The 27,315-nt window shown below is 43.4% G+C and overlaps 1 protein-coding gene across 1 annotated transcript in view; it reads right to left on the reverse strand.

The window, feature by feature from the left end:
* Nucleotides 1-15,101: 15,101 nt before the first annotated feature.
* Nucleotides 15,102-27,315, reverse strand: part of STAC (SH3 and cysteine rich domain) — a 106,132-nt gene continuing 93,918 nt past the window's right edge. The window contains exons 9-11 of the mRNA XM_073329503.2: nucleotides 24,749-24,800; nucleotides 24,514-24,651; nucleotides 15,102-15,594 (exon numbers count right to left, since the gene is read on the reverse strand). Of these exons, the coding sequence (XP_073185604.1) occupies nucleotides 15,496-15,594; nucleotides 24,514-24,651; nucleotides 24,749-24,800 (289 nt within the window). The 3' untranslated portion in view covers nucleotides 15,102-15,495. The remainder of the gene's footprint in view (nucleotides 15,595-24,513; nucleotides 24,652-24,748; nucleotides 24,801-27,315) is intronic.

Genomic DNA, 27,315 nt, shown 5'->3' on the forward strand with positions numbered 1-27,315 from the left:
GTCGTGAACAATTTTTTTTCATATTTTGATTATAAACACAACATTCAAAGAAAAATGTCTATGAAATAGCCATTTTTGTTGAATTTTTTCACGTGGGTTAAAAAAAATTCTTTCTCAGCCGGTTTTAGAATGGCTTGAGCCATTTTACAGATGAAAATCTGAAGCAGAAAGAAAATTGCTTGCCCAAGATGAGAGAATCTGTAGCAGGGCCAGGAATGGAACTTTCCAGACTAATTCTCCCAGGTGCAGGTTAAGAGGAATTCCCAGTGAGTTCCATGTATTCTGTGGCTGAAGAATAGTGTCCCAGAACGCCTAACTCCCAGTCTGATCCCTTAACCACAAGACCAATATTAAGTGCACATGCGCAGTGCTTTAAAAACACATTAAAGAATGGGATAGCTTTGCCCATGTTATTCTCTATCATGCTAATATATACATCAATGGTACACCCTCGGCTCAAATCCTGCATTGCATTTTGGTTACCTGTTCTCCAAAAGGATGGATTCAACATATTAAAGCCAGCCAGAATGAATGACAATGCTTAAGAGCATGATGGGAAGACTGGGTTTACATATAAGGAGGTGGGAAAGGAAACTGCCATATGAGGAGAGATTAAACAAACTGGTATCTTTTAGTTCGGTGAGAGAGGATAGAGTTTAGTTGACAGCTAATGCATCTTTGAGCCTGGCAGAGTTGGAGGCTGCAAATAAACAGCCTCAAAAAGTATGTAGGCTTTTCCAAAGTCTAGCTGGGGCAGAGACGCCTCTTCACATGCCTGCAAAGAGTCATGACTGACAGGTCTGTTAGCTGTCGCCAGCATTCTTCTCAAGAAACCATGAGGATGATAGGTGCTTGTTTATTGTTTATTAACCTCTGTTTGCTTAATATTGATACCAATAATGTGATGAGGAAGGAATACGTGGCTGGAGGTTTCTGACTAAATGTTTTAAGACAGTAAAGAAGATGGGATTATTAATATAAACCCTCCTCTTCTCCTCATCTGTTCTTTCATTTTATCTTGTAACTTATTTGCAACTTTTCTTCTAGTCAACTGCAATTTCCCCCTCAATTTTTGCTTAATATTAGCCAAGATCTGTTACCTGTCACCTGCTACTTAGTGTTGAATGAGGATCCTGACACTGTTTTACCCCTTTCAATTAATCGCCATGCTTTGATGATCCTTTTTAAACCTTGCTAGCCCCAAGGCAATTTCAATCTGCTGTTTTGAGCGGTGATTAATGACTTTCTGTTCCTTCAGCCAGCAGGACAGACAAAAGAGAAATGAAGCAACCCAGCACAGATTTTCCTTCTAACTTTCCTTTACACCTCAATCATTTCAAGAAGAAAGAGAAGAGTAATGGATTTTTCACTGTTCTTACAGGAACACCAGCCACGTTGGTGCCCAGTGTTAATTACATGAAATATGTAAATGAATGAATAGCATCAAAAGAGACTTTTTCTGTTGTCAAGTGGGCTGGTGGCAAGACTAGATCCCTTTAGTGACTGCTGGCAGTGCTGACCATCCTCTTCTTTTCTTTCAAGTCTGGCGTTTTCCCTGACTTTAATCTGATCCCATCACAGAGTTGCATCACTGCAGTGGTGTGAGCATTTGCTTGTAGATGTGCGGCTGTGAATTTAATCTAAACTATGGTATTTTATAGGCTGCTAATCACTGCAACATGTCAGGGCTGATAGTAATGCTTTGTGCTTCTATGAGTTTCTCAAAGCACTTTACAGATTTACATGAATTTAGCCTTTACATACATTAATGAGTTGTATTACCCTCATTCATCCAGTCCCAGCACTCAATGGCTTGTATGAATCTGGTTCTACACTGCAGTATTATACACTGATTATGACATTCTGCTTTATTCCTATGCGATGTGATTGATTCAAGTGTTCCTCCTCCTCGTCCTCCTACTTGGGACAAAATCAAGATTCCACACTCCTCTTGTCTTCCCTTCTTGAGTAATGATCTGCCAGACTTTATTGCACACACTGGACTGCGATTTGACACCTCACTTTGCCTTTTGTGTGTCCCAGATTGACTCATATTTTCTACCACAACTGGAGCCACATCCATTCATCACTGTTTGTTGGATCAGGTAAATGTTAACCGTGCCTTCCTTCTCATTACAACCCGCAAGCCCAGGGTCTATTAATTCAACTCATTCTGTAGACCTGCAGGGAGCCCTCATTCTTTTTCTGGTCTATGTAAAGTTGGGTCCCTTCCTTGAATATTCACCAGTTAGTTCTGAAATTTGCTACAGTGTCCTGGCTTATGAGTAATGCGCACACACACAGCAGTATGCCCTATTTATAGCTCTTGTATTTTCTTAGCTGCGTTCAAGACCTGTAATGCAGAGTTAACAGGCGTGTGGGCCAGAAAACCAAATCTGCCTATTGTCTTTTAATTTCAATATCCATTTGACAGCGTAGGAGACTGCCAAATAATCCAATAGAAAAATTCCGGGTTTGTGTATTTGCATCTAATCAATACATTTATTGCTGTGGTATGTATTTACAAGTAAGCGTACTGTCGTCCTGGCTACGTGTTATAAGGAAGCAAACAGCTTGAGTAAAGATCTCGGCGTTTTTGTACAACTGTATGATCTGGCAGTACTGTCTCTGGTGTCTTGATTAATACATACCTGGTTCTTTCTGTATCTGACTGTGTCTAGACTGGCTGGAAGTATTGTGTATGATGGTCAGCAGTGTGTCTTTTTTTAATAAAGCAGTGAACCATGCAGGAGGCACTGTCTGCCTCCCCTTACTCTAGTTCTCAAACCGTAATTGTGTAATTCACGCTGCATCTCAGTACTATGACTCCTTCGCCTTTCCCTACTCCCCACAGGAGGGGAAGGTGCATCTCTTAGTTGTGTCTGCACTGTAGTAATTTGGATTGTGGCTCCTTCTCCATGGTACGTCCCAGAAGTTACCACCCCATGTCAGGTATTACTCTAGCCACTCTGTCCAGCACTCCTGTGATTGGAATTCTGCCTGGGGCTGATCAGGACAGTGCACAAACAAGGTGACACTGGGTGGAAGGAAGAAATCTTTGAGGAACTAGCTGGGATTCTCCCCTCCCATCTACATAGAATCATAGAATATCAGGGTTGGAAGGGATGGCAGGAGGTCATCTAGTCCAACCCCCTGCTCGAAGCAGGACCAATCCCCAACTAAATCATCCCAGCCAGGGCTTTGTCAAGCCTGACCTTAAAAACTTCTAAGGAAGGAGATTCCACCACCTCCTTAGGTAACACATTCCAGTGTTTCACCACCCTCCTAGTGAAAAAGTTTTTCCGAATATCCAACCTAAACCTCCCCCACTGCAACTTGAGACCATTTACTCCTCGTTCTGTCATCTGCTACCACTGAGAACAGTCTAGATCCATCCTCTTTGGAACCCCCTTTCAGGTAGTTGAAAGCAGTTATCAAATCCCCCCCTCATTCTTCTCTTCAGCAGACTAAACAATCCCAGTTCCCTCAGCCTCTCCTCATAAGTCATTGTGTTCCAGTCCCCTGATCATTTTTGTTGCCCTCTGCTGGACATTTTCCGATTTTTTCCACATCCTTCTTGTAGTGTGGGGCCCAAAACCAGACACAGTACTCCAGATGAGGCCTCAACAATGTCGAATAGAGGGGAACGATCATGTCCCTCGATTTGCTGGCAATGCCCCTACTTATACATCCCAAAATGCCATTGGCCTTCTGGCAACAAGGACACACTGTTGACTCATATCCAGCTTCTCGTCCACTGTAACCCCTAGGTCCTTCTCTGCAGAACTGCTGCCTAGCCATTCGGTCCCTAGTATGTAGCGGTGCATGGGATTCTTCCGTCCTAAGTGCAGGACTCTGCACTTGTCCTTGTTGAACCTCATCAGATTTCTTTTGGCCCAGTCCTCTAATTTGTCTAGGTCCCTCTTTATCCTATCCCTACCCTCCAGCGTATCTACCTCTCCTTCCAGTTTAGTGTCATCTGCAAACTTGCTGAGGGTGCAATCCACACCATCCTCCAGATCAATTAATGAAGATATTGAACAAAACCGGCCCCAGGACTGACCCTTGGGGCACTCCACTTGATACTGGTTGCCAACTAGACATGGAACCATTGATCACTATCCATTGAGCCCGACAATCTAGCCAGCTTTCTATCCACCTTATAGTCCATTCATCCAGCCCATACTTGTTTAACTTGCTGGCAAGAATACTGTGGGAGACCGTGTCAAAAGCTTTGCTAAAGTCATGGAACAACACGTCCACTGCTTTCCCCTCATCCACAGAGCCAGTTATCTCATCATAGAATAGTCAGGCATGACTTGCCCTTGGTGAATCCATGCTGACTGTTCCTGATCACTTTCCTCTCCTCTAAGTGCTTCAGAGTTGTTTCCTTGAGGACCTGCTCCATGATTTTTCCAGGGACTGAGGTGAGGCTGACTGGCCTGTAGTTTCCCGGATCCTCCTCCTTCCCTTTTTTAAAGATGGGCACTACATTAGCCTTTTTCCAGTCATCCGGGACCTCCCCCGATGGCCATGAGTTTTCAAAGATAATGGCCAGTGGCTCTGCAATCACATCCGCCAACTCCTTTAGCACTCTCTGATGCAGCGCATCCAGCCCCATGGACTTGTGCTGGTCCAGCTTTTCTAAATAGTCCTGAACCACTTCTTTCTCCACAGAAGGCTGGTCACCTCCTCCACATGCTGTGCTGCCCAGTGCAGCAGTCTGGGAGCTGACCTTGTTTGTGAAGACAGAGGCAAAAAAAGCATTGAGTACATTAGCTTTTTCCACATCCTCTGTCACTAGGTTGCCTCCCTCGTTCAGGTCAGGGGCCCACACTTTCCTTGACTTTCTTCTTGTTGCTAACATACCTGAAGAACCCCTTCTTGTTACTCTTAACATCTCTTGCTAGCTGCAACTCCAGGTGTGATTTGGGCTTCCTGATTTCACTCCTGCATGCCTGAGCAATATTTTTATACTCTTCCCTGGTCATTTGTCCAATCTTCCACTTCTTGTAAGCTTCTTTTTTGTGTGTAAGTTCAGCAAGGATTTCACTGTTAAGCCAAGCTGGTCGCCTGCCATATTTACTATTCTTTCTACACATCGGGATGGTTTGTCCCTGTAACCTCAATAAGGATTCTTTAAAATACAGCCAGCTCTCCTGGACTCTTTCCCCCTCATGTTGTTCTTCCAGGGGACACTGCCCATCAGTTCCCTGACGTTGTCAAAGTCAGTTTGCTTGGGAGCCCTACACCGCAGATCAGGTTCTGGACATAATTAGCCACATTCACATTTACACAAAGAGCCTCTTTTATACCACCCAGGCACTGCAAATTGACTTGAAAGCAAGTGTACCATGACACCCATTATAAGGCCCCTTAATTAAAGTGTAAAGGGGTCCTAGTGTAAATGAGAATTTGACCCAATGGTCTGTGCATTCATCACCTCTGTACTTGATTACTGTGGTTGTGGGATTCTGGGACTGACTGTGGGTGCAACGCTGAATCTCCAGCTTGTGCAGAATGCAGCTTTCTGCCTTGTCATGCACTTCACCTCTCTGCTATGCTGTCTCCACAGACTCTCCAGTTCGGTTTCATTGTCAGTCAGCTTTGGTCCCAATCTTCTTAGTCGTCATTGGGTCAGGACCTAGCTACATCCATTACCACCTCTCCATCCACAACTTGCCTAGCTAGCTGAAGTGCTGCTCAGAAAGCTTACAAAGCCCTGAACGACACGCGTGAGAGTCGAAGATAGATTCTTCTCAGTCAGAGGCTTCAACTGTGGTACAAGCTTCCAGAAAAGCTCAGACCAGTCCAGAGCCTGGCTGCTTTCAGACTGCAGGGCCCCCTTCTTCGACAAAGCAATTCCACCAGAACCAGCACGATGAAGATTGATGGATGCTACAGAAAAGCCTGAGATGGACAAATATAATGTCCTGGGAAGATTCCCTTTTAATGGGCCACGTCTTTGGAACAATCAGACGTCAGAAAGCATTTGAAGGACAAAGTTAAGGGGTTGCCTGTGCACGGTGTGCTCTGGAAGCACAACCTGTAGCCCTTACTATGACCTGCTCGCACTTGGCAGTGTGAGTAACGTGGCCATACTACGGCTCCAAAAGGGCCGCTGAGGAGTCCCCCAGCTTGGGTGAGTCTCTAGCAGGTGTAGCTAGCTCTATATCGTCTCTTCTGGCTATGATGGCATAAGCAGCATGCTTAAGCACATGTGGCCAGAGCACACTGCAGTAGTGTAATGCCTGTCTGGCATAATGGCTCTGTGGGCCCTGAGGCTGTTCTAAGTTACTCTGGAAGCCAAATCAGCCAACAACAGAGCTAGGGATTGGGGCATGTGATCGGGGAGCCCCTCTTGCTCTCTGCCACCCTCAGTTATACTGAGCAGAGCTCTGGCATAGAGCAAGATCTAGTTAAAAGAAGGGGTGTTGCAACAGTAGGCTACTTAGACATGTTTAGCTGGTGGGGACTGCTTAGTCAACTACACAAAAAGTGAAAAGCAGGGGGAAAGGGTGCCGTCGTCAATAGGTGTGTAAGCACAAGACATGGATGTGTTGATCTCCAATTTGCAAGCATTGTACAACATTGCCTGCTGGGGAATGAATGTGAATGGCTTAGGAACTGCAGAATTGGCTTGCCAAGACCCAGGCATCTGCTCTGGCATCTGGTCTGAGAGCCGATGCATTACATTCATCTGTGGTGCACGCTGGTGGCGTTGTGCAGCAGGAGTGGTGGGGCAGGCAGCTTTTCAAGGAAGAATAAACCCAGTGGGCTAGAGTGTGCAACCCTTCCTGATGTCAGTGGGGCTAATCGTGTGAGTCAGTACTCTCCAGGGTGAGTCAGGATTATACAGCCCAGCCCACTGTGAGAGCGGAGACAAAATAGCCGTGCTGTACAGCCTGGCTTTGCTTGTAGTTGACTCTGACTGGGAACAGGAGCAGCAAACGTGGATTTCTTTCTGAATATTCGTAGGTGCCATTAAAAAGCAGCCCAGGCCACGTGTTAGTGTTTGACTTTGCCATAGTTTTGTTGGATTATTTCCTATCCCGAACCCAGGAAATCCAGCAGAAAAGTCACATACCACGGGGTAGCAAAGGCTGATTTGTTTTTTAATGGCATGCATTCTCGGTCAGCCTTTTAGGTGCAGCCCTGGAATTTGCTGTAGTGGCATGGGTGCTCATTACAGGGAAGATTTTGACCATCTCTGACAGAGTTGCATGAGGCACTGGGGGGCTGGAGTGTGCAAAGCTCTTCCCTGTCTTGCATGGCCTGCACAACAGCCTGTCCCAGTTGCAGTCTCTGTACTTGAAGGGAGGGCAGGAACTGCTCTTCTGTGTGCCCTGGTGGTGTCCCATCACCTCCATGAGGAGGGGAGAGGAGCCTGGCCTTGGCACAGGCTCATAAAACGAGCCAGGCATGCTCACAAGCTGGTGTGGTAGCAGGAACTCTCCTCTGGGCTCCTCAGAGATTTGAGCAGAATTCTCCCCCTCCCGCTGTGTGCCTGGAAATGCCACCCCTTTTCCTCCTGGGCCAAATGATTTGTCTGAACCCGAATGAAGGGCCGTTCACTTTGGCTCTCCAGCTCTTCATTGAAGAGACTGCCCGCAGGGTGTAAAGTAAGGGGTAGCTGTGGGAGCGCAAATATCCTCTTCTTTGTACTGCAGTATGATGGGCTTTGCAACCCCCTATGGACCCCTGTGGTGGGTGTTAGGCCAGAAGGAAACGGCTGAAAAGGAGGCTGGCTAGGAATAGATGTACAGTAATGGCCCTCATGTGGAAAGAGAAACTGGGCAGGAATCCAGAGATGAATAGATCTGCTGCCTGATCAAGCCTCCCTGCAGGGGGAAGGTAGGGCCTGACGGGGACTACGTGGATGGTCCTAGGACCTGCTGATGGTCGTAAGCCAGGCCACGGAAGAGGGTATGTCATCTGACAGGACAGAATGGGGATGGAGAGCTAAACCCAGAGGGCAGATGGACAAATAATCCCAGAGGGTCTGCGAATTACTCCGATCTGGGGCAAAGAGTCCTTTAGAATGTGTGTTTTGAACTGAGACTCAAGTCTCTGCTAGGGAATGAATTTTTATGGTGATCTGACTGGAGGGCTGAGCCCCATCAATCACTAGAGTGGGTGGACACACACAGTAGGAGAAACTGAGTCAGAGAGCCTGCACCTATGTCTCAAAGCCAGGAGGCATAGGGAGGGTGGTGGCCTGATCCTATACTGTAATACCAAGATACCACGCTATGGTAGATCCTCTTCATAAGAGGCAGTCCTGCTCTAAAGGGCTTAAAAGCTAAATCAACAGGACAATGGGAGAGAGAGAAAGGGGCTAGTTTTTATTCCCATTTAGAAGATAGGCACAGAGATTAAGGGTAAGATATTTAGGTGCCTAATGCTTAGGCCTCATTGGAAACAATGGTAGATAGGTGCCTAGGTGCTTTGGAAAATTCCATTAGGCACCTATCTGTATCCTCAGGTGCCTAAATACTTTTCAAAATCTGGTTCTAATTGAGTGGCCCATGGTCACACAGAGAGTCTGACAGAGCTGAAAATTGCACCCAGATCTCCTGGGCCCTAGCTCAGTGACTAAACCCCAAGCCCATCCTTCCCCATTTATGAGCAATCTTAAATGGTAAAGGCCTGATTCTGCCAGCTGCAGCACCTGACAAAGTGGCTAGTCCAGTTAGCACTATATTAATTTGGATGGCTGTTTATAAGATACATACCACATGTAATATTTGTCCCTATAGTGTCACCCTAGCCTCGCCCACCCTGCTATAAAATGACATACCTGATGGCTGTTTGTAAGCATCAAGGGGTGTCATGCGATGAGAGTATGTGTGAATAAAAGTCTGCTTGTATCTAATTTTATACACCATCCATTCCGTGCAAAGAATTCTGCTTCGTTGGTGTCCATGTGGGCTAGTCAGGTCTAATTAACCTCACCATATAAGATTAAAAACCAAACACAACACCTCCCAGATGACCGTAAAGTAGTGAATGCTAGTACATCACATCACTCTCCAGTGACTGGCTTCGCAAACATGCTTCAACTGATGCTCAAGGCTCTTGTGCTGGAGTTTAGTCACTTCACATTGCAAGCTGCCTCAGCACCACCCAGAAAATTAAGGAGAGAGAAACAAAACTCCCATTTCATCTCACATTTTGCTGCAATAGTGGGGACAAAGACATTCTCAGGATACTTCAACAGGGCCATGCCAGTGCCACAGAACTTGCCAAATGAGATGCAACATCATCAGCCTAAAAAAACCCACAACGAGGAATTCCTTGCAGTGACTTAGCTACCATCCACAAGGAGCACAGCCCTTGGCGAGGTGGCAAGAGGAAAACATACTGTTCAGGCCTTGGAAACGTGGTCTGTGTCCCAAGTGTAAAGAAGCATTTTTTTGCGGTCAGACATGCACCCCTCTTCTGCTGCCTGCCCCTCCCCGTCTCAGATCAGCCCTATGCTCCTACTCAGCTTGCTGACCAGTGGCTGGTAGGGAAGGCATGCAGGACCTGTGTTTCAGGGAAATTGAGATTCAAGATAGATTCGATTTAGGGAAGAGGCTGATGCAGGCGTGCATAAGCAAAAGGATGCACCATCAAGGGCGAAGTGTCAGTCAGCCCACCAGCCATTCGTGTTTTGGTTGCACTAACGGTGACTCGGGGCAGGCCCAGATGTTTAATAGTCGTTGTGACAATTGGACCATGACAGATAGACACAAGAACTGGCAGGTCTGCATACGGCTGTGTAATGTGTCATGAAAAGGGGCACACTGTGAAGTTGTGGGGCTGCCTGTTGCCATTTTTAACTGTCAGTCATGTGGGGACAAATCTAGTGCTTTCTCCAATGGGTGCAGCAGACCCCACCCCCGGCAGAAGAAATGTCATGCGTACACTGCCGGGCCGAGGGGGAGGCCAGACAGGCTTTAGCGGAGCCACCCAGCAATATGCACAGCCTGTATAGCATATAGCTCAGCGCTAGGGTGGCTCTGGCGTGCCAACATAGTGAAGGGGTCGGTGAGTGGGAAATTACTACTCTGCTGGGGCTAGTAGGGGAAGACTGGGTGCCAAAGAGCTGATGCTACATCTGGGGGCGGGCAGAGCAGGGGGTTGTCACTTCATCATCAGTGCTGGATTGGAGGACTTGGGGGGCCTTGATTAATTTCATGTTGGCAACTGAGATATATATTTAGGCAGGCTATCCCGATTGTTTGTTTGTTTTGCGCTCTTATTGTTGGAGCTCATTGCAGCTTGTTTTGATGCTAAAATAACCTTTATTTATGTGTCACTTCCCTTTGATCATCAGGTATCAGTGGCCTAGCAGGACACTTAGTTAGCTGGGCCAATGGGCTGTTTCTGTCTCATTGATGTAGATTTTTCATATTGTGCCATTACCATAGCATCTGTGCATTGGACACTTTTTTTTGTTTAAATCCATCAAGCCCCAAGTGAAGAGAGAGATTTTGAGTGTCTTGTTATAGTGAGAAAGCTCATTTCAAGAGGTGAGTTTTACATATCGAGCTGACTGTGGTTCTAGGGTTGTGGTAAAATAACCTAATTGTGATGAGCTAGGGGCATGCATTTTGGAAACGGAAAGTGTTTTGTTATGAGTATGCCTACAATAGTGTGTGTTGGCGGCATCGATGTGCATTTTGTCTAATGCAGATCTCACCCTCTATCTCTTTACCTTGCCAACTCAGGGTGCCACTTACAAGAGTATCTAGGTCCCAAAAACATTAAGAAAACCAGTCAATAAAGCAGGATGATAAAGGGATTATGCGCTTGCCATCCATTTGATGCTTGTGACTACAAAGGACTAATAGCATAAGACACGTAGTTAAATGTTGACTTGCCGCAACCCTGCTGTTCCAGCTCTGGGCCTCTTGTGAGCAGAGTCTGCCAAATGCTTATTCCCCAAGTACACTACCAATGTCTATATAAAGCATGGCTTTAAAAATAACACTTGTGTACTTCTTAACTTAGATGATCTTCTTTTTGCTATGGAAAAAACTAAATGTGAGGAATTCGTTGACACACAGTGCCTGGCTCCTAAATGTTTTCCAGTGGGACTATGTGCTTCACAAAACGCATTGCACACATCTTGATGATGATTTGTAACTCTATACAAAACGTATAAAATGAACTGGTTTGGTTGGTTTATGATTATAAATAAGCTAGTGAAGTACAGAATAATATACATGGTAATATCTTTCTTACCACCGTCTATTCCAGATAGAATGAAAACTGACTTTTTGTGCACTTTCCCCCCGCTTTCACTGATGTGCAAAAACACTTGTTTAAGCATGAGACAAACTTATGGAAAATATGTAAATAGTATGTCTTTCTATCGTGCAGACAACCACCGTGTATCAGACCTGTGGTCCAGCCAGTCTGGTATTCTGTCTGACAGTGGCAAGGACCAGCTGCTTCAGAAAGTGTTGCAAGAAACCCTGCTGTAGGCAGATGTAGGCGTGATGGGTTTAGGGTGACCAGATAGCAAGTGTAAAAAATCGGCACCGGGGGTGGAGGGTAATAGGAGCCTATATAAGAAAAAGCCCCCCAAATCAGGACTTTCCCTATAAAATCGGGACATCTGGTCACCCTAGATGGGTTTGGGCTGTAAAACAGCGGTCTGAAAGAGTGGTAACATCTTTTCAGTGACTACTGGTGAAATTCAAGCCCCGTTGAACTCAGTGGAAGTTTTGCCATTGACTTCAGTGAAGCCAGGATTGATATGGTTAATTGAAATTGTTCCATTTCCTTTATATGAAGACTGATGAAGTGGGAGTGCTCTGTAAAACAGAGTTGTCTGTGTAAATAAATAGTTAATACATAAGGTGCTGTAGATGATTCTCAAGAAATATGCAGCATTGTTCCTGGGTTTTGCAGGACTAATAAAACTTCTTGTGCACAGTAAATGTTTTTTTGTGCATAGAGCTTTCCATGCAACTCTTAGGAATAGTATAAGCTGATCCCGAGCGAATTATTCTCTTAGCCCCTAATAACTAGAGATTGGTTTAGGCCCTGCAACATGAGGTTTTATATCCCTTCAAAACTCTTAAAAATATGTACTAGTATAACTCTGGATATCTTGTTATCCATACACTTTTAGTCTTTCTTTAAATTGTGCTTTAGATTTCTTTAAATCTGATCGCCTTAATTATAGCATGTGGCGATGAGTTCCACAATCTAATTGTGCATTGTAGACTACAGTTCCATAGGAGGTCACTGAGGCATAGAAGAATGAGTATGATATAAAGGTGATAGTGGTCTATGTCTGAGATGCTGCATTACTCATGACTGGCAGTCCGTGATTGATGTAGCTTATCCCAAATCTGCACTGATAAAACAAAACCTTTATTCCACACTGCACCATCCTGTCTATACAACTATTTTACAGAAGAACTGTTTTTGAAATGTTTCAAAGGAGAAACGCCAGTGAGGGCAGGAGCAAGCCCTATAGGGTTTAAATGAAAGTATTCAATAGCTCCTGTTGCTGATGCCTGCAGTAAGTGCTCTGATATCTCTGTAATCATAAAATACCCATTGCAATGAAAAGATTGGAACACGTGTTCTCCTTCCAGCCAGCTGTTGCATGTTCTTTATTTAAGCAAAATATAAAATTAGATATGAACAACCCTTATCTCCTAAAATACAGTTAATCTGAGCAAGTGCCAGATAGGCCAGCCGCAATGATGGACTGCACCGTTATCTGTTTATTAATGCAAATATCGATGATGAACTGCACGTGGTAGAAAAAACTATGGAATGCCAATCTGAAATCAAAGTAAGGTCTCCAAAATTGATGAGTGAAACGTTTAAGCAAGTGCCTGGCTTCAAGCATATGATCCATTGGTTACTCTTCTGCTTAAAGCTAGGTACATGCATAAGCAACTTGCTGAATCAGGGACAAAATACACATGGAACAATGACAGAAAAGTAAAAAGTAAAAATAACCATGAAAGCTTTTATTTAGAAAGCAATGCTTGCTCCACCATGATGTAATCCACTTAGGGGTTTTTCAGTCACTTTATTATTTATTGCTTGGTATCAAAAGAAATCAAACTGACACTGATTCAAGGCCATTGTGAATTGTAGTTAATGTTCATATTCTTTGAATAGTATGATGCATGTTTTAGAGAGAAACTGAAATAATAAGAGTGACAGTATGATGCAATCATGTAAACAAGAGCATATATGTATAGATTAAAACAGATTTCCCTAGTCTTATGCATAACAGGCTGGACCAAAGGAAGCAATAATTTGAGTTGTAACAGGCATTTGAGATTTTTTTAAAATTGGTGAATATCAAATAAAATCCTATTATAAAACAGGATGGATTAATAACATTTCTGCTGCTTTTCCTCTTGGTCTCTAAGCCATATCAGCATCTTCACTCCCCCGCAGGAGTTTTCTCAACACCTTGGAAAATAAGCGGAGTTAAAGTAGTTCATTGTTTACATGGAAAAAGGCCATTAATATATCTTTGATCTCCTCACTGAACACTGTCTGAAATGACATGGGATTTGTTTACATTACATTAGCTCTGAAGAAAAACGGTTCAGCAGCAAACACTGCCACAATAACGAGAGCCAGACGAGCGCGACAATGTCTGGCTCTGATCTTGCACGCTGGGTGGACCTCTGAGGCTGACTGGAACCCCGTTATCCTCAGGAAGGCTCTGCATGGACAGTTCATATAGGCCACTCTAGCTGCAGGACCAGGGCTTATGGATACAGATTCACAATTCTCCAGTGTGTGATTGCAGGATTGAGTGGTTCAGCCCATTTTAGAGAGTGTGGCCACATGCGAAGTTCAGATGCAGATCTGAAACTTCTCCTTTGTGTGGGAATATGTGGATTTAGGCTTTTGATTTGGGTCTACCTCTAGTAGTAATCATAGGTGCTAAGTGGAACTAGGGGTGCTGCCGTACCCCCTGGCTTGAAGTGGATTCCATTATATCCAGGGTTTACAGTTTGGTTCAATGGGTCTCAGCACCCCCACTATAAAAATTGTTCCAGCACCCCTGGTAGTAATATAGAGTAGGGTTCTGTCACAGGCTGGACAACAAAGGCAAGAACTTAAGTGGAAAATATTATGAGCCCAATAGACCAAGGCCCTGATGCTGCAATCTGATCTGCACTGGCAGACTCTAATACCTGCACAGAGACCATTGCAGGAGTTCATATGTACAGAACAGATTACAAGACTGGGGCCTACATGACACAATCAGTAGGCCAAACATTGTCCTGACAGACACCTCTTGCAACCTTACTGGCATCAGCAGGGTTTGCATGTGTGTGAAGGCAGAATTTAGCTTAGTCTGATTCCTAAAAGGTTTGCATGTGTGTGAAGGCAGAATTTAGCTTAGTCTGATTCCTAAAAGCTCCCGTCTAGTCAATGAAGCAAGAGACTTCATGTTAATATAATTAAATGATACCTTAGTTTATTTCTCTCTCTCTCACTGATCCTGGAATGGGAGGATTCCTGGCTTCACCATCAATTACTTACTAGCTTTTTCACTCTAGAAGGGGCTTGGTTGGCCATCTACTACTTATAAACAGGCTCAATATATAAAATCTCTTCAAATTTAATACTCCAGAAAAATAGAAAACTTTTCAAGCATGGGGCTCTCACTCAGCTCTGTATTTCTGACACTTTCTCTGCCACCAGATAAAGGAACAGGGATCACTGAGGAATACTTCTAGCCTGGCCTTCTGAACAGGAGGGACTTTAAGTTTGTCAGCTACCAGAGCAGCTGTTACATCCAACATGTGCCAAGAGTTTTGTTTGTATACAAAGAAAGCAAAGGACGTAGAAGTTGGCCGCTCTTTTCTACAGTCCGAGCATAGAGAGAAAGAAAGTCGTTGGCGTCTAGACAATGGTGCATTAACGTTTCAGACTGACATTTACACAGTGCCTCCAAACTGCTTTGTTATGAGACTTGACATCAGGATTAAACACTATGCTGTTTGGCTAATACTGTGGACAAAACTCTAGAATCATAGTCACACTTTACTACAAGATCAGACTGTATTACAAGGACAGTTTGACCCTCCACCCACCCCCCCGAAATCACACTTTAAACAAAAACGCACTCCAACAGTTTTTTTTTTTAAGACAGATGAGCAGGTATGAGGTTAGTCTTTCAGAACAGCTGTCTGTCTTGTCTCCATCAGGATAATTAATAACCATCTTGCACTGGAAATGAGCTAGTCCAGCCATTTCTTACCTTATTCCTTTTACTTTCCTTGGCCCCTTTTCCCCCTGGAGGTTTCCTGATATATTCTTTTAATCAACCCTTTTATCTTTTTTATTTCTTGTTGCTGTAACAGTCTAAGTGACCTTTTTTGTTGCTGCGGTCATTTCACTAGTCCGTGATCATCTGCAAGACGGCCCAGCGGGGTTGACACAGTGTGAGATGAGGCAGACAGGCATTGCCAGCAAAGCTTTCCTACTGCAGTAAGTGCAGTGCTGAAATCAGATGATTTCTAAGACGTCTAGGGGGACAAAGCCTTTCTTCTTCCCACAGTAAACTTTGATAAAGCCATTGTGTTCCTTTTCAGAAGTCACGCAGATCTGAAGTTAAAGAGGGGGAGAAATATTCAGATAAACAGCCACTTTATTCCACGAGCGAGTACTTACTGTGTGGGGGAGACTTGTGCTTATAAAGCCTGTATATAGAGCTGTCCCCTTTATATTTGAAATGGAAGAAACTGGAAGAAATGGAAGAAACTCCACCTCCACATATAAAGTGATGAAGGGTTTCCTTTTGAAGTGCCAGTATACACCTGCAGTTTTCTCTGACATAGGTGGGAAGTGTCTTCAATCATGGATTTTAAAGCAGGAACTATCACTGTGTGTGTGATTGTATAGCGTCTATGACAGTGGGAGCCAGTCATGAGGGAAGCATCTGGACTCTCCTACAATAGTAAGGTTAAATAATATATTCTCTGAAGTGACTAGTGATTTTAGGTAGTGTAGTTTTAGAGGGCCCAGCTTGAGACACCTTTAAGAGGCCTGCCTTTTACACATTACTGAGCAGCTGTCTTCTAAAACTCAGGCCCTATAAAGTTTATCAACGGGGCAAGCAACAAACAAACAAAGCACCCCAAATCTCTTTCAGAAATGTAAGCCAACAGTGAACAATGTGGCACTAAGGATCTGAATACTTCCAGCAAACAAGCTATTGAAATCAAACAGCATTCTAAAGTTGGGCATAAAACAGATGCATCCACAGCAGTGATGTGGGGCACTGAACAGTATCTCTCATGGACTCTTGCATCCTTGATGCTGTGCCAGGTGAACAATCACTTCATGGTGTTGTCTCTGTACAGGGGAGAATATGCTGCCAGTATGTGCAATATTTAGTTACTCAGAGGACCTGCAACTGACACATGGCCCTAAAATATATCTTATTGCATAATTTTCAGCTGGATGATGACTTATATTTATTACAGTAGTACCTAAAATGCCTCATCTTAGATTAAGGCCCAATTCTGGTAGGTATTCTACATACGTATAGGCTCAGATCCTCGAAGATCTTTAGATGCCTAACTTCTAATGAGCATAATTCTTTGTGGGTCAAAGAAAATCACTTATTCACATACTCAAAACATTCTCATTTCATCCCCCTCTGCAATAACTGAACAAGGGCAAGGTGGGCTTTCAAAAGGTTTTTGATCTTGCTGCTGATTCCCTTCAGAGCTCCCACTGCTGTCAATGGTAACACCCTCTATGAAACTGTGGGTTTCAGAGTAGCAGCCGTGTTAGTCTGTATTTGCATCACGAAAGCTTCTGCTCAAATAAATTTGTTAGTCTCTAAGGTGCCACAAGTCCTCCTTTTCTTTTTATGAAACTGGGGCAGATTTAGCGCCTAATTAGGTGGGAGGATATAGTTTCATAGAGATAAAGGGAGCATTAGGTCACGTACTCTGGCCTCTTGTATATAACAGGCCATTAAATTTCATCCAGTTACCCCCGTGTTGAACCCAGTAACTTGGATTAGACTAAAGCATTTTAGTCCTCAGACTAAAATGTTTTGTGCCCTACTGAGATGTCACCAGCACCCCAAGCCCCCTGCAGGGGCAGAGAAATGATTAGGTAGGATAGACCCAAATGATCCTAGCAGGTGAACCACACTCCATGCCACAGAGAAAGGCGAGAAAAATCTAAGGTCCCTGAAAATCTGACTTGGGGGAAAAAAAAATTCTTTCCAACCCCAGATCTGGTGATCAGTTGGACCCTCAGCCCATGAACAAGATATTCCAGCCAGGCCTCTAAGAAAGAGCCTCTATCACCTCAGAACACCAGTACCCCCTGTCCAGTGGCCTTCTTCAGCTGTGGTCAATCCCTGATGCTTCAGAGGAAGGCAATAAAGCAAAGACAGAATACATCTGGCCAATTGTGCATTGGGGAAAAATATTCCTCTCTAATCCCTGTAAGGGGCTGCCTGTCCAAATTACATGTCGCTTGCAAGCTTTTGATACTCTAGGTCTTGCCTGTGGGAGCCTCCAGCTGGCACTCTGCTGCCCATTTCCAGTGAATAGGATGTATTGGGGCAGAAATGGGCACACTGTGCCCTGGCAATCCCTTGCCAGACATCAGGTCTAAGGAGGCTGTAGCAGCTGCCAGAACTTAAATCAGGAGCTACAAGTTGTGCAGGGGGCCAAATCAAGCCCTAGCATCCTCAGGGACTGTGGGAATGCAAAGGTGGCTTTAAGCTGTTTTTTTCCTTCCTTTACCTCTCAGGGGGTCCTGCATGGACCAGAGCTTGGCCAGCTTCAAGCTTTGGCTGCAAGCTGTAATCCTTGGACCCGATTCTTCTCTTGCTCAGGGGTAAATCAGGAGTAACTCTGTTAAAGCACTGTAAAAGGCATCTAAATTAATGGAGACTGAAGCCCCTTATTGCTAACAACTGTCACATTCGATTGGGACCCTGCACAGTGCTTCAGCTGCTACGTGGAACTAGTGCAGCTGATAAACGCAAAACAATATTGTGGCTGGGGGATGGGGGGGGGGCGGGGGAAGAGAGTGAGAGACTGTTGGGCACTTACAGCTTGCTGTATCAAATTGAAATCTTCTTAAAATGGCACTTGCTCATGCTGCCAAAACCAGGGAGCAGCTGGGAAGCAACTCCCCAAGAAATTAACAATACAGACACTGAAAACCTGCTGCGGGTTCATGAGGTTAGAAAGGGTGTAAGTGCCCATTTCCCAGGCTACGTCTAAGATAGCGGGTGGTCCAAGGAGAGAACTGGAGGCAGAAAACACGATCTAATATTAGAAGGTCACGTCCCAATTCTTTGTTTCCGTTCTATTTAAAAAAAAATTTGCTGGGATCCTGACTGTTCTCTGAACTTGGCAGCATATTCTGACCCTGAAGAATTCTTGTCCATCACTTTCCTCTTAACAGATGGGCAAGATGACTGATTTGGAAACGATCTTTTAAACTGCACTGTTTATTAATAGACTCCAAATCACATGAGTCCTAGACTTTGCATTTTGCCAAGTGGAAAGCCCCAAGTGGAAAATGCCCTTTGTCCAGCAGCAACTGAGTTTTTGCTGATTTTCACTGCTGTCTCTTATTTTCACCCCAGAATGTTCCCCTGGCTCCTGCACGTCTTAAAATACCATTTCTCATTGCCATGCCACGCCTTGGTTTCCATTGAATCGTAATTTGGATACAAACTCACTACAGTTTCTTGCGGGAATTTAGAACTTTGGAAAGGTATCCGATTGACAGTCCTGGAGGCTGATGCCCTCGATTTATCTGTAAAACTGGTGCGGCCGTGTCCGCGTCCCTACGTTTTCTTGCCAATGCACTTCAATCCTGGCCTGAAATCACCAACTCTGTGGACTGAAGGAGGGTAGTTCAATCGCCCCATTCATTCTTTTTGCTTCTTGATTGAAACTGCCTGCCAGGATGCCTTTTGGGGTGATGTATTTTGTGCCCACTAGCTCCCTAGCATTTGGACTGATAGCACCCGCTCGTTTCACACAGGTTACCAGAGAATGTTCAGATGGTAATGACTACCCATCGGGCTAGACTGAATCATTAACAGACTAATGCAAGGCTACAGAGTGTATTCTCAATCCTCTGTGTTAGCCAGTCCCTTTAATACAACAGGGACACAGATTTCAAGTTGTCAAGACATTGATAACTTCAGTTCCAGGAATGGCCTGGAGGAAGATCTGCCCTCCACCGATCTGAGGGAAGTTAGTTTGGCCTAAATTTTCAAATATAATTTAGTGTTTTTTTGGGGGGAATCTTAATTTTAGGTTCCTGAGATACCTTAAAGGGGCCTGGTTTTCAGACAGTGCTGAGCAACTATCAAGTGAAAATCAGGCCCCTTTACAATATTTCAGGATGGGAACTCAAAAACTGTGCTACCCAAAATTACTAGTTAATTTGGAAAATGTAGGCTTCTGTGTTTTGGAGCTAGGCTGGGAGCATGCTCCATGGGTTTCAGTGTGCTTAGGGACTGCAAAGCCTAAAGCTGGATTAGTACAAGGCCCTGAGATTCTGTCCAGTTATTGGGCTTTGGTGCTATAACAGCATGTCAGTACAATATTGCTATGTAGCAGTGTCAGGTTATAAGCACAGACTCTAGTTCTCTCGTTGTAGCAATGGCTCTTTCCTGGGAGGTTCTTTATGTAACAGAAACAATTTACAGGGCCGTGTTTTGATAAATGCATCACACTATGGAAAATTACAACTCTCCTTTTTGAAGGCATCTGCTTATCCAAGAAGCAAAGGACTGGATGAAAGGCATGACTGTTAGCCTTGGGTGTGAATTTCTTTGCCGCTTTGGATCTTTTGGATTACAGTAGTTCAACTTTTTCTGAAGCACAGGGGACCAGATCCTCAGCTCATATAAAATGGTGTAGCTCTATAGACTTCAATGGTGCTACTCCAATTTACAGGAGCTGCCCATCTGGCTTCAAGGCTTTTTCCCCCAGTGTTCATTTCCTTTGTTTTAAATAAGAAATTAGGGAGAATAGTAAACAGAGATTCAAAACAATAGATTATTCTGAGTCCTTTAAAGGCCATTATGGTCAAAATGTAAATGTTATTGTTAATGTTATTTTTCAAACATAGATTGCATAGGGATATATATTTAGATATGTTTCAAGATGCAGATTTCTTTTTTTGAGCAGAGGTTCACTTAAGACCTGCTAAGGTATAAGGGGAAGGCTGTAGAATGTGTGTTATTGAACTGATATGCTGGGTCAGACATTTCAGGCTAGAGAAAGATTTTCACATCCAGCTGAGGACACAGTCTCACATGGGAAAGTTTACACAACTAGTGTCGTGCAAGAGTTTTGTTTCAAAATCAGAAAAGCTGCAAAAGTTGTCTAGCTTTGGTTTCAAACTCAAAAATAAGAGCCTGCTCTTACTCTCCTGAAATCAACAGCAAAACTCACGTTTTATTCTAGAAGGTAATATCTTTTATTGGACCAGCTTCTCTCACCCACAGAAGTTAGTCCAATAAAAGATGGTATCTCACTCACCTTGTCTCTCTAATAGCCTGGGCTACAACACTGCACGCACATTTTTTTTTTTCTAGGAGGTGCAAAATTGAGCCCTATAGAGAAATTTTTCTTCTGAACCAGTTTCAACCCACACAAGCCTGTCACTGTACCCTAGCATGAAAAATGTTGATGTCTTTGAAGAATGCTTTTTTCCCAGGCTGAGTTTCATCTTTCATAATGAATTTTTCAAGAGCTCTTATGTTAAGTGGAACCCTTACATAATGCAAGAGACGGAGGAGCAAAATGTGCTGTTTCCCTTCTCCCCCTTCGTGTCAGTCTACACAGCCCACAGAAGCAGGCCTCCCAGCCCAAATCTACAGACTCTGGCTAGAGTGGCTTGTCCTAGATTCTAAAAAATAGTGATGTAGACAGTGCTTTGAAGTTGTGGCTTGGGCTGGGGCTCAGGCTCTAGCACCCACCCCACTCCCTAGGTTTCAGAGCTAAACTCCAGCTCAAGCTGCAATGTCAACATGCTGTCTATACAGTGCTAGCACAAGCCCTGCTAGCCTGAGTCTGTTGATCTAAGCTCAGAGGCCTGCTTCTGCGGGCTGTGGAGACATACTCTTAGCATCAGCTTTACCACAAAAGTTTGGATGAACCTGGAACTCAAAGTGTTTGAAACCATGCAAAGCAAAGACACAGGCAGACATGCCCAGGGTGCCTATGATACTGAAAACCTCTTCGCCTGTATTTGAAAATAGCCTGTATTTTTGCCTGTCTGTTATCATGAATTTTTGCTCCCGATTTGATATAATATTGTGAATACAAAAATTTCCTCATTTTCTGCACCGAGCACTTTATGGTTTGTATATTCTCTTCCTGATGTGCATACATAACATCCATTAACATGGCAGGGAGTTATGTCCAAGCATCAACAGGAGCATCCTGCAGTATGAAAGCCCTTGGTGACAAGCACTGTATTCGAAAATGAGAAGCTCACATTAAACTCAATGGGCCAGGTCTCTGTTTTTTTTTTTTTTTTTTAAAAGTTCAATGACTCAGACTTGTGCCAGTTAAGTACAGCCCTGTGTGGGGGTCAGACCACCTCAGGGATAGTCCCAGGATGGTGAGAGGGATTCCTGTGATAGAATGACCCTTGTGGAAGTTGTGCAAAGTGGCCTAGATATTCCTTGCACCTCCCCTTCTGCATCTCCTTGAAGTGGCTGATCATAATTTGACCCCCTACATTTATTGCTTCGTTAGATTTTGTTCAGTCTCTACACCTTTCCCCCAGATCCCTCTGCATTTACTTGCTCACTCTGCCTGAGCTCTGTGCTATTTTCTGTTGAACATATTTTCTCCCTCTTCACTCCCTTTCCCCCAGCTTCTCCTAAGCAGACAGAGAACACCATAGCATTCAGGTTGAACTTCAGTGTTTGCATGGGTTTGGAATTAAGCAAGACGAGTTTGCTTGTCCTTACTAAAAGGGAACGAAGGGGTTGACAGACAGGATGAATTAGTCCACCTCTATTTACCTCATATATTGAATTGAAACAATGAACTGCTCCTGATGATAGCTCCCATACACTCCTATTGTGAAAGAAGGACAATAGGATGGTTTCATGTTTAGAGACAAGTGCCAGACTTTATATCGGACCTTTTAGAAATAATAGTTTGATGGGAAATGATACAATAAAATTGATCCATAGCATTTACAATGGTAGTCATGTTAACAGACAGGATATCATGTGTTTAACATTATAATCTGATTTAATTGCACAAATCATCTGTCAATCTACCTTCATGTTGACACATCAAATTCCCCAGGGTAGATTCCCCACTCCCTTCCCCCTTACCTAGTAATTTACACCTGTGCAAAGTGGTATAAACCCCTCCTATCCTGACTGGATCATGTTTTTCTATCCTTTTGTGCAGATGAAAATAACCACACAAGGTGCAGGGCAGTGGAAAATCAGGATCACAGCGAAGATATTTGCATTAATTTACTGTGATGGTAAAATACTTAATGCAGCTCATCTCACTTTAACAGCTTCAGCGTTGCCTAATGTACTTGCTGCAGGAGGCAGTCAAACTATATAATCTGAGTGCTCTTCCAATGTCTTATTTACAGGGATGATGTTGCCACAAAATGTTAGCATTTAGACATTCTTCTACATCAAAGGGGTGAAATATCCTAACCCACCATCAAACTGAAGTGCTAACAAATGTCACAAGCAAATGCTACATTAAAGAAACATTAGGGGCCAAATTTTACGCTGACCTAGACCCTCCTCCCCCATTCAACCGCATTAAGGTCAGTGGCATTGCAGAGTGCAAGTCAGCACAGAATTTGGCCCCTAGGGATATGAGATGTGATGCAAATCTCCGAAGGAAAGAAAAAGCCCCATGAAGAGGGGAAAATAATTATCTTTAACAGGATACACTGAGAAAGATTTCAAGCTGATGTCCATTCGCATCAGAGAACCTTGACTATATTTTCTCCCTTAGTTGTTTGTTGCCTTAGTTATGTTACTGTGTTTGTCACAGTGCTGATGTTCTTTTAATGTAGAATGGGCCAGATTCTGCTTTCATTTACACCAGTGCAATCCCATAGAAGCCCTCCATTGACTTCAACTGGATCCATTCAGTGTTCAGGAAAAGTAGTTATAAAACCAAATTTGAAATAAGAACACACCAAAGGCATATCCCCAGATGGAAGATATGCCCATCATTTTGTGTGCACATTTAAAAACAACATTAAAGAGGAAGATTTGATCAAAGACCTTCAGAGTGAATAGCTTGTGAGAGTCCAAACTGATGTACAGTAAACATTTGAAACAGGGGTGTTTTTAATTTTTTTTAAAAAAATCAGTGTGTAGCAATGAGGGGGAAAGAGAGGCACAAGGAGTTATGGAATGAGAAGGCATTTAAAATGATAATTAAAAGATCTCTAAGGATGTTGTTATCTTAACTCTGCTCCCTTTGAAGTCAAGCCTTTGGGAATTGGCATCCGTGGGAGCAAGGTCAGGCCCAATGCAAAGCAGTTTTGAAAATCCCATCCTGAATTATTTGGAAGCCTCTAGTGGTTCACATATTGCCCCATGTATCAGCATTCCCGTCACTATTACCCTCAGCCTCCCCTTCCCTCCTTTTGTCTGTTAAACACATTTGTTAAGTCTTGTCTTAAATTAAGCCCCAGTTCTGCAACAAACTTATATATGTGCTTAACTTTATGCATTGTTTGTTGACCCATCTGAAGTCACTAGGACAATTCACAGTCTGTAAAATTAACCATGTCCATAAATCTTTGTGGGATTGAGGATTTAGACCATAAACTCTTTGAGGCACAGTCTGTCCTCTCAGTGTTTGTTACAGCTGGTCAGAATTTTCTGAAAACATTTTTTCAGTGGAAAAATGTTGATCTGTCAAAACTGAAACTGTTTGTGGGAAAGGGTTGGTTTTCATAAATCTCCTGATTATTATTATTTTTTTAAGTTTATAAATGGTTGAAACATCTTGTTTTGAAATTGTCAACACAAAGAGTTTCATTTTCTGGTTCATAATTACTGTTTTGACATTTTTGAGTTAATTTATATTAAATAAAGGATTAAAAAGGCCAATATAAATGAAATGTATCAAAATTATTGAAAGGAAACATTTAGATCAGCCTGATCTGACTTTTGTTTCCAGACATGTTCATGCAAATTTTTGACATTTTGATTTTTCAGCCTGAGTTGGCATCTGAAGAAATTTTAAAATCTTGAAAGCTATCAGGGGATGAAAAAAAAAACAGTTTCATACACAGCTCTAGTGTACATACCATGCGGCCATGATCCTGACTGTGCACTAGGTATTACCACAATACAAATAATATTTACTGAAAAAAATACTATGTGCTGTGAAAGAGTCTCCTCATGATTTCTTTGCACACCGAAAACTTCTAATGAAGTCAAGCAGATTACTGGGTACACAAGGAATGCAGAACTATGCCCTTAATGTACAGTAAAAGGTATACTTCACTTACTTGGTTCTCTTTCAGAGTAATCTGTCCTTGCTCCTTGCATCCAATAAATGTTCTGACACACTTGAAAATCTTTTCGTCTTGTTGCACTCTCTGAACAAAATTAGCGGGGAAAAATCCTATTCTGTCCTCAATTCTCCCCTATGGAGTAAGCACATTGACAGAAGAATGACCTTCATACTTATCATAAATACCATTCATTTATTGTGTTAAAGGATATAGAGTATTTGGCTCGTACCTTCCACCAGTCTTCATTAGAATCTTCCAGCAGTGTGATCATATCACCTGGTCTATAATTAGAAAAGACAGATGTCGGGAATTTCGATTAAGATGTGTCTTAATTGCACAAGCACATCAACATTCATAGTGAAATTCTCCTAGAAGTGTAACCCAGCCTTGATCATTATATCTGATTAATCACTACAAGTGGATCTATGAAGCAATGAGAACTTCCTAAGTCAGATATGAGCACAGAAGCAAAATTTCCATCTTCCAGGCGAGAGAGGGTCAAACTCTGCTCTCAGTTATACAAGTGCCCAGCTCAGTGACGCTAACGTGGTTGTACCATTGTAACTGGGTGCAAAATTTGTCCCATTGAATTCTCCTGTGTATTTTGATGCCAAGGCAGCGCTATCAGGTCCCGAATGGCTCTGCTGATACTCCCACAAGCTGTAACATTTTTTACCTGCAGCTGAGTGGAGACACAATGAAGTCAGTGGCGCTGTGCTGATAAATATCAGCTGAGGATTTGGCCCTGTGTTTTTTGCACTGGCTCACATTAGAGATAGTTTGGCAGGGTACAATACCAGGATGAACACCCTGAGGTATTTTGTCTCAAGCATAATCTCTGGCCCAGCAACCTGATGGATGGCAAGGGAGAGTGCGTGTAACATCATTCTGTAGACTGGGGCAGTCTTCTCCTTCCTGTAGCCATGGACTGGTGAGGGTTGCATTAGGTGGAAGTTGGGGGGCACATGGCCATGACCCCCATTTCCCCCCAGCTCCTTTGGTGTAATTTGTACCCACAGGGCTAAAAGGGAGGAGTTCCTGTGCTCTCTAGAGTGGAAGGACTATTATTGTGCCTGGCTAATGCAGGCACTTGGCAGAGAGAAGGCTCCTGCAGCCCTCCCCCAACTTCATCCATTCTAGGGCCAGACACAATATGGCCCTGAGGTTTGATCCACACAGTCTGAGCCTTATTCCCATTCAGTTTAGCTACTGACTTCAACAGGAGCAGTAAATGGCTGTGAACGTGGTGGGTGATATATTAAACCAAATTTCACCCTACCTCAGCAATTATAACCCGACATCCCAGTTTAGAATACACGATCTCCACCGCTCCTTTTTATAGAAAGATATTTGTAGTAAAATGAAAAATCCTGTGTGATGTACTTTGATTCCAATTTAGTCTGAAACTGCTTAGAAATACCTATTTGTACCAGGGATCACCATGTTACATGAAGGCATTAACTATTGTTGGGACACAGAATCTTATCAGCCAGGTTCTCATGCTGTTACTGCTAAAGGAAGGCAGCAAGAAACCAGTTTTATTTAACTGACAAATATAATTAATCAGCACGGATGTAATTCTACACAAATATCTTTTTGATTCAAATGGGACATATTTACCTTTATAATGCATGGAGTCATGCTGTAATTGCTGAGTATCATAAGCCAGCTGACTATTTCCAGCCTCGGGCTGGGAGAATAATTTGGCCAGAAATATTAGCCTACTCCAACTTGCCATATTTGAGTCTGCTGGGCTCATCCCTAATATTGCAGCGTTAGTTCAGCAGATATCTGAAGACCCACTTTGATGCTGCATCAAGTTGTTACACAAACATGACACACTGTGCTGTTGGACGCAAGTTCTGCCCACTTCCCAATGTGACCAGCTCCAAGAGCTCTGTTCTGCTGGGTGTGAGCCTTTCCTTGGGGTTATGGGGGTTTTGCTGAAATTAATGGGCAATAGCCGATCCCTAATTTCTCCAGCTTTCCCCACATCCTATCTTGAACTCAATGTACAAGAGTGATGACATCACAGAACCATAAAGCTTCCAGTCTTTTTGGAACATGTCAGGAACTGTTTGGACAGTGCCTGCTAGAGACGGCACATCAGACCTGGGTTTGATTCCAAGCTACGCCACTTAAAAGCTAGACCAACTCCCATTAAAGTCAAGGGACTGAGTCTTTAATTTCTCTGTCTCTGTTTTCCCCTTTATCAAATGGGGATAATAATGCTTGCCAACATTTTTAAAGTGCTTTGGGCAAGCTTTTAAAAAGGTATTTAGGCAATCCACAGGTGCCTAGTGGAATTTTCAAAACCATCTACGTGTCTTACTCCCATTGGTTTAAATGAAAATCTAACCCATAGTGAGCAATGTGAATCCAGCCCAGGTCAGTAGCAACCAAACAGCATTGTTATCTGGTGGCTATTTGATGCTCTTCGTTGTGGTGGCTTTTGGCCACACAACAAAACCTACCACCATAACAAGTGTCACTAATCAAAAACTTAGCTGGCATCTCAACAGAGAAGGCAAGTCAATCCAAAGCAGTCCTTGTTTATCAACCATCAGGACAGACTGCAAGGCACACTTTTATACCTTGTTATGAGGGTGTGGGAGGACTCTGGCGGGGATGGTAAGCTCTTACGTCCGTGGTTCAACTTCTGGGTTATTAGACATGGTTGGGGAGGGTGGTTACATTACATTTTTAAATGGTGGTCCTTTGTAATTGAATGAGTGAGTGCGTAAACCAAAATAAACCAATAATGCAAAATGAAAGTCCAACATGCAGAGCATTTAG

This window comes from Lepidochelys kempii, chromosome 2, assembly GCF_965140285.1.
Source record: "Lepidochelys kempii isolate rLepKem1 chromosome 2, rLepKem1.hap1, whole genome shotgun sequence".
NCBI classification, from domain to species: Eukaryota; Metazoa; Chordata; order Testudines; family Cheloniidae; genus Lepidochelys; species Lepidochelys kempii.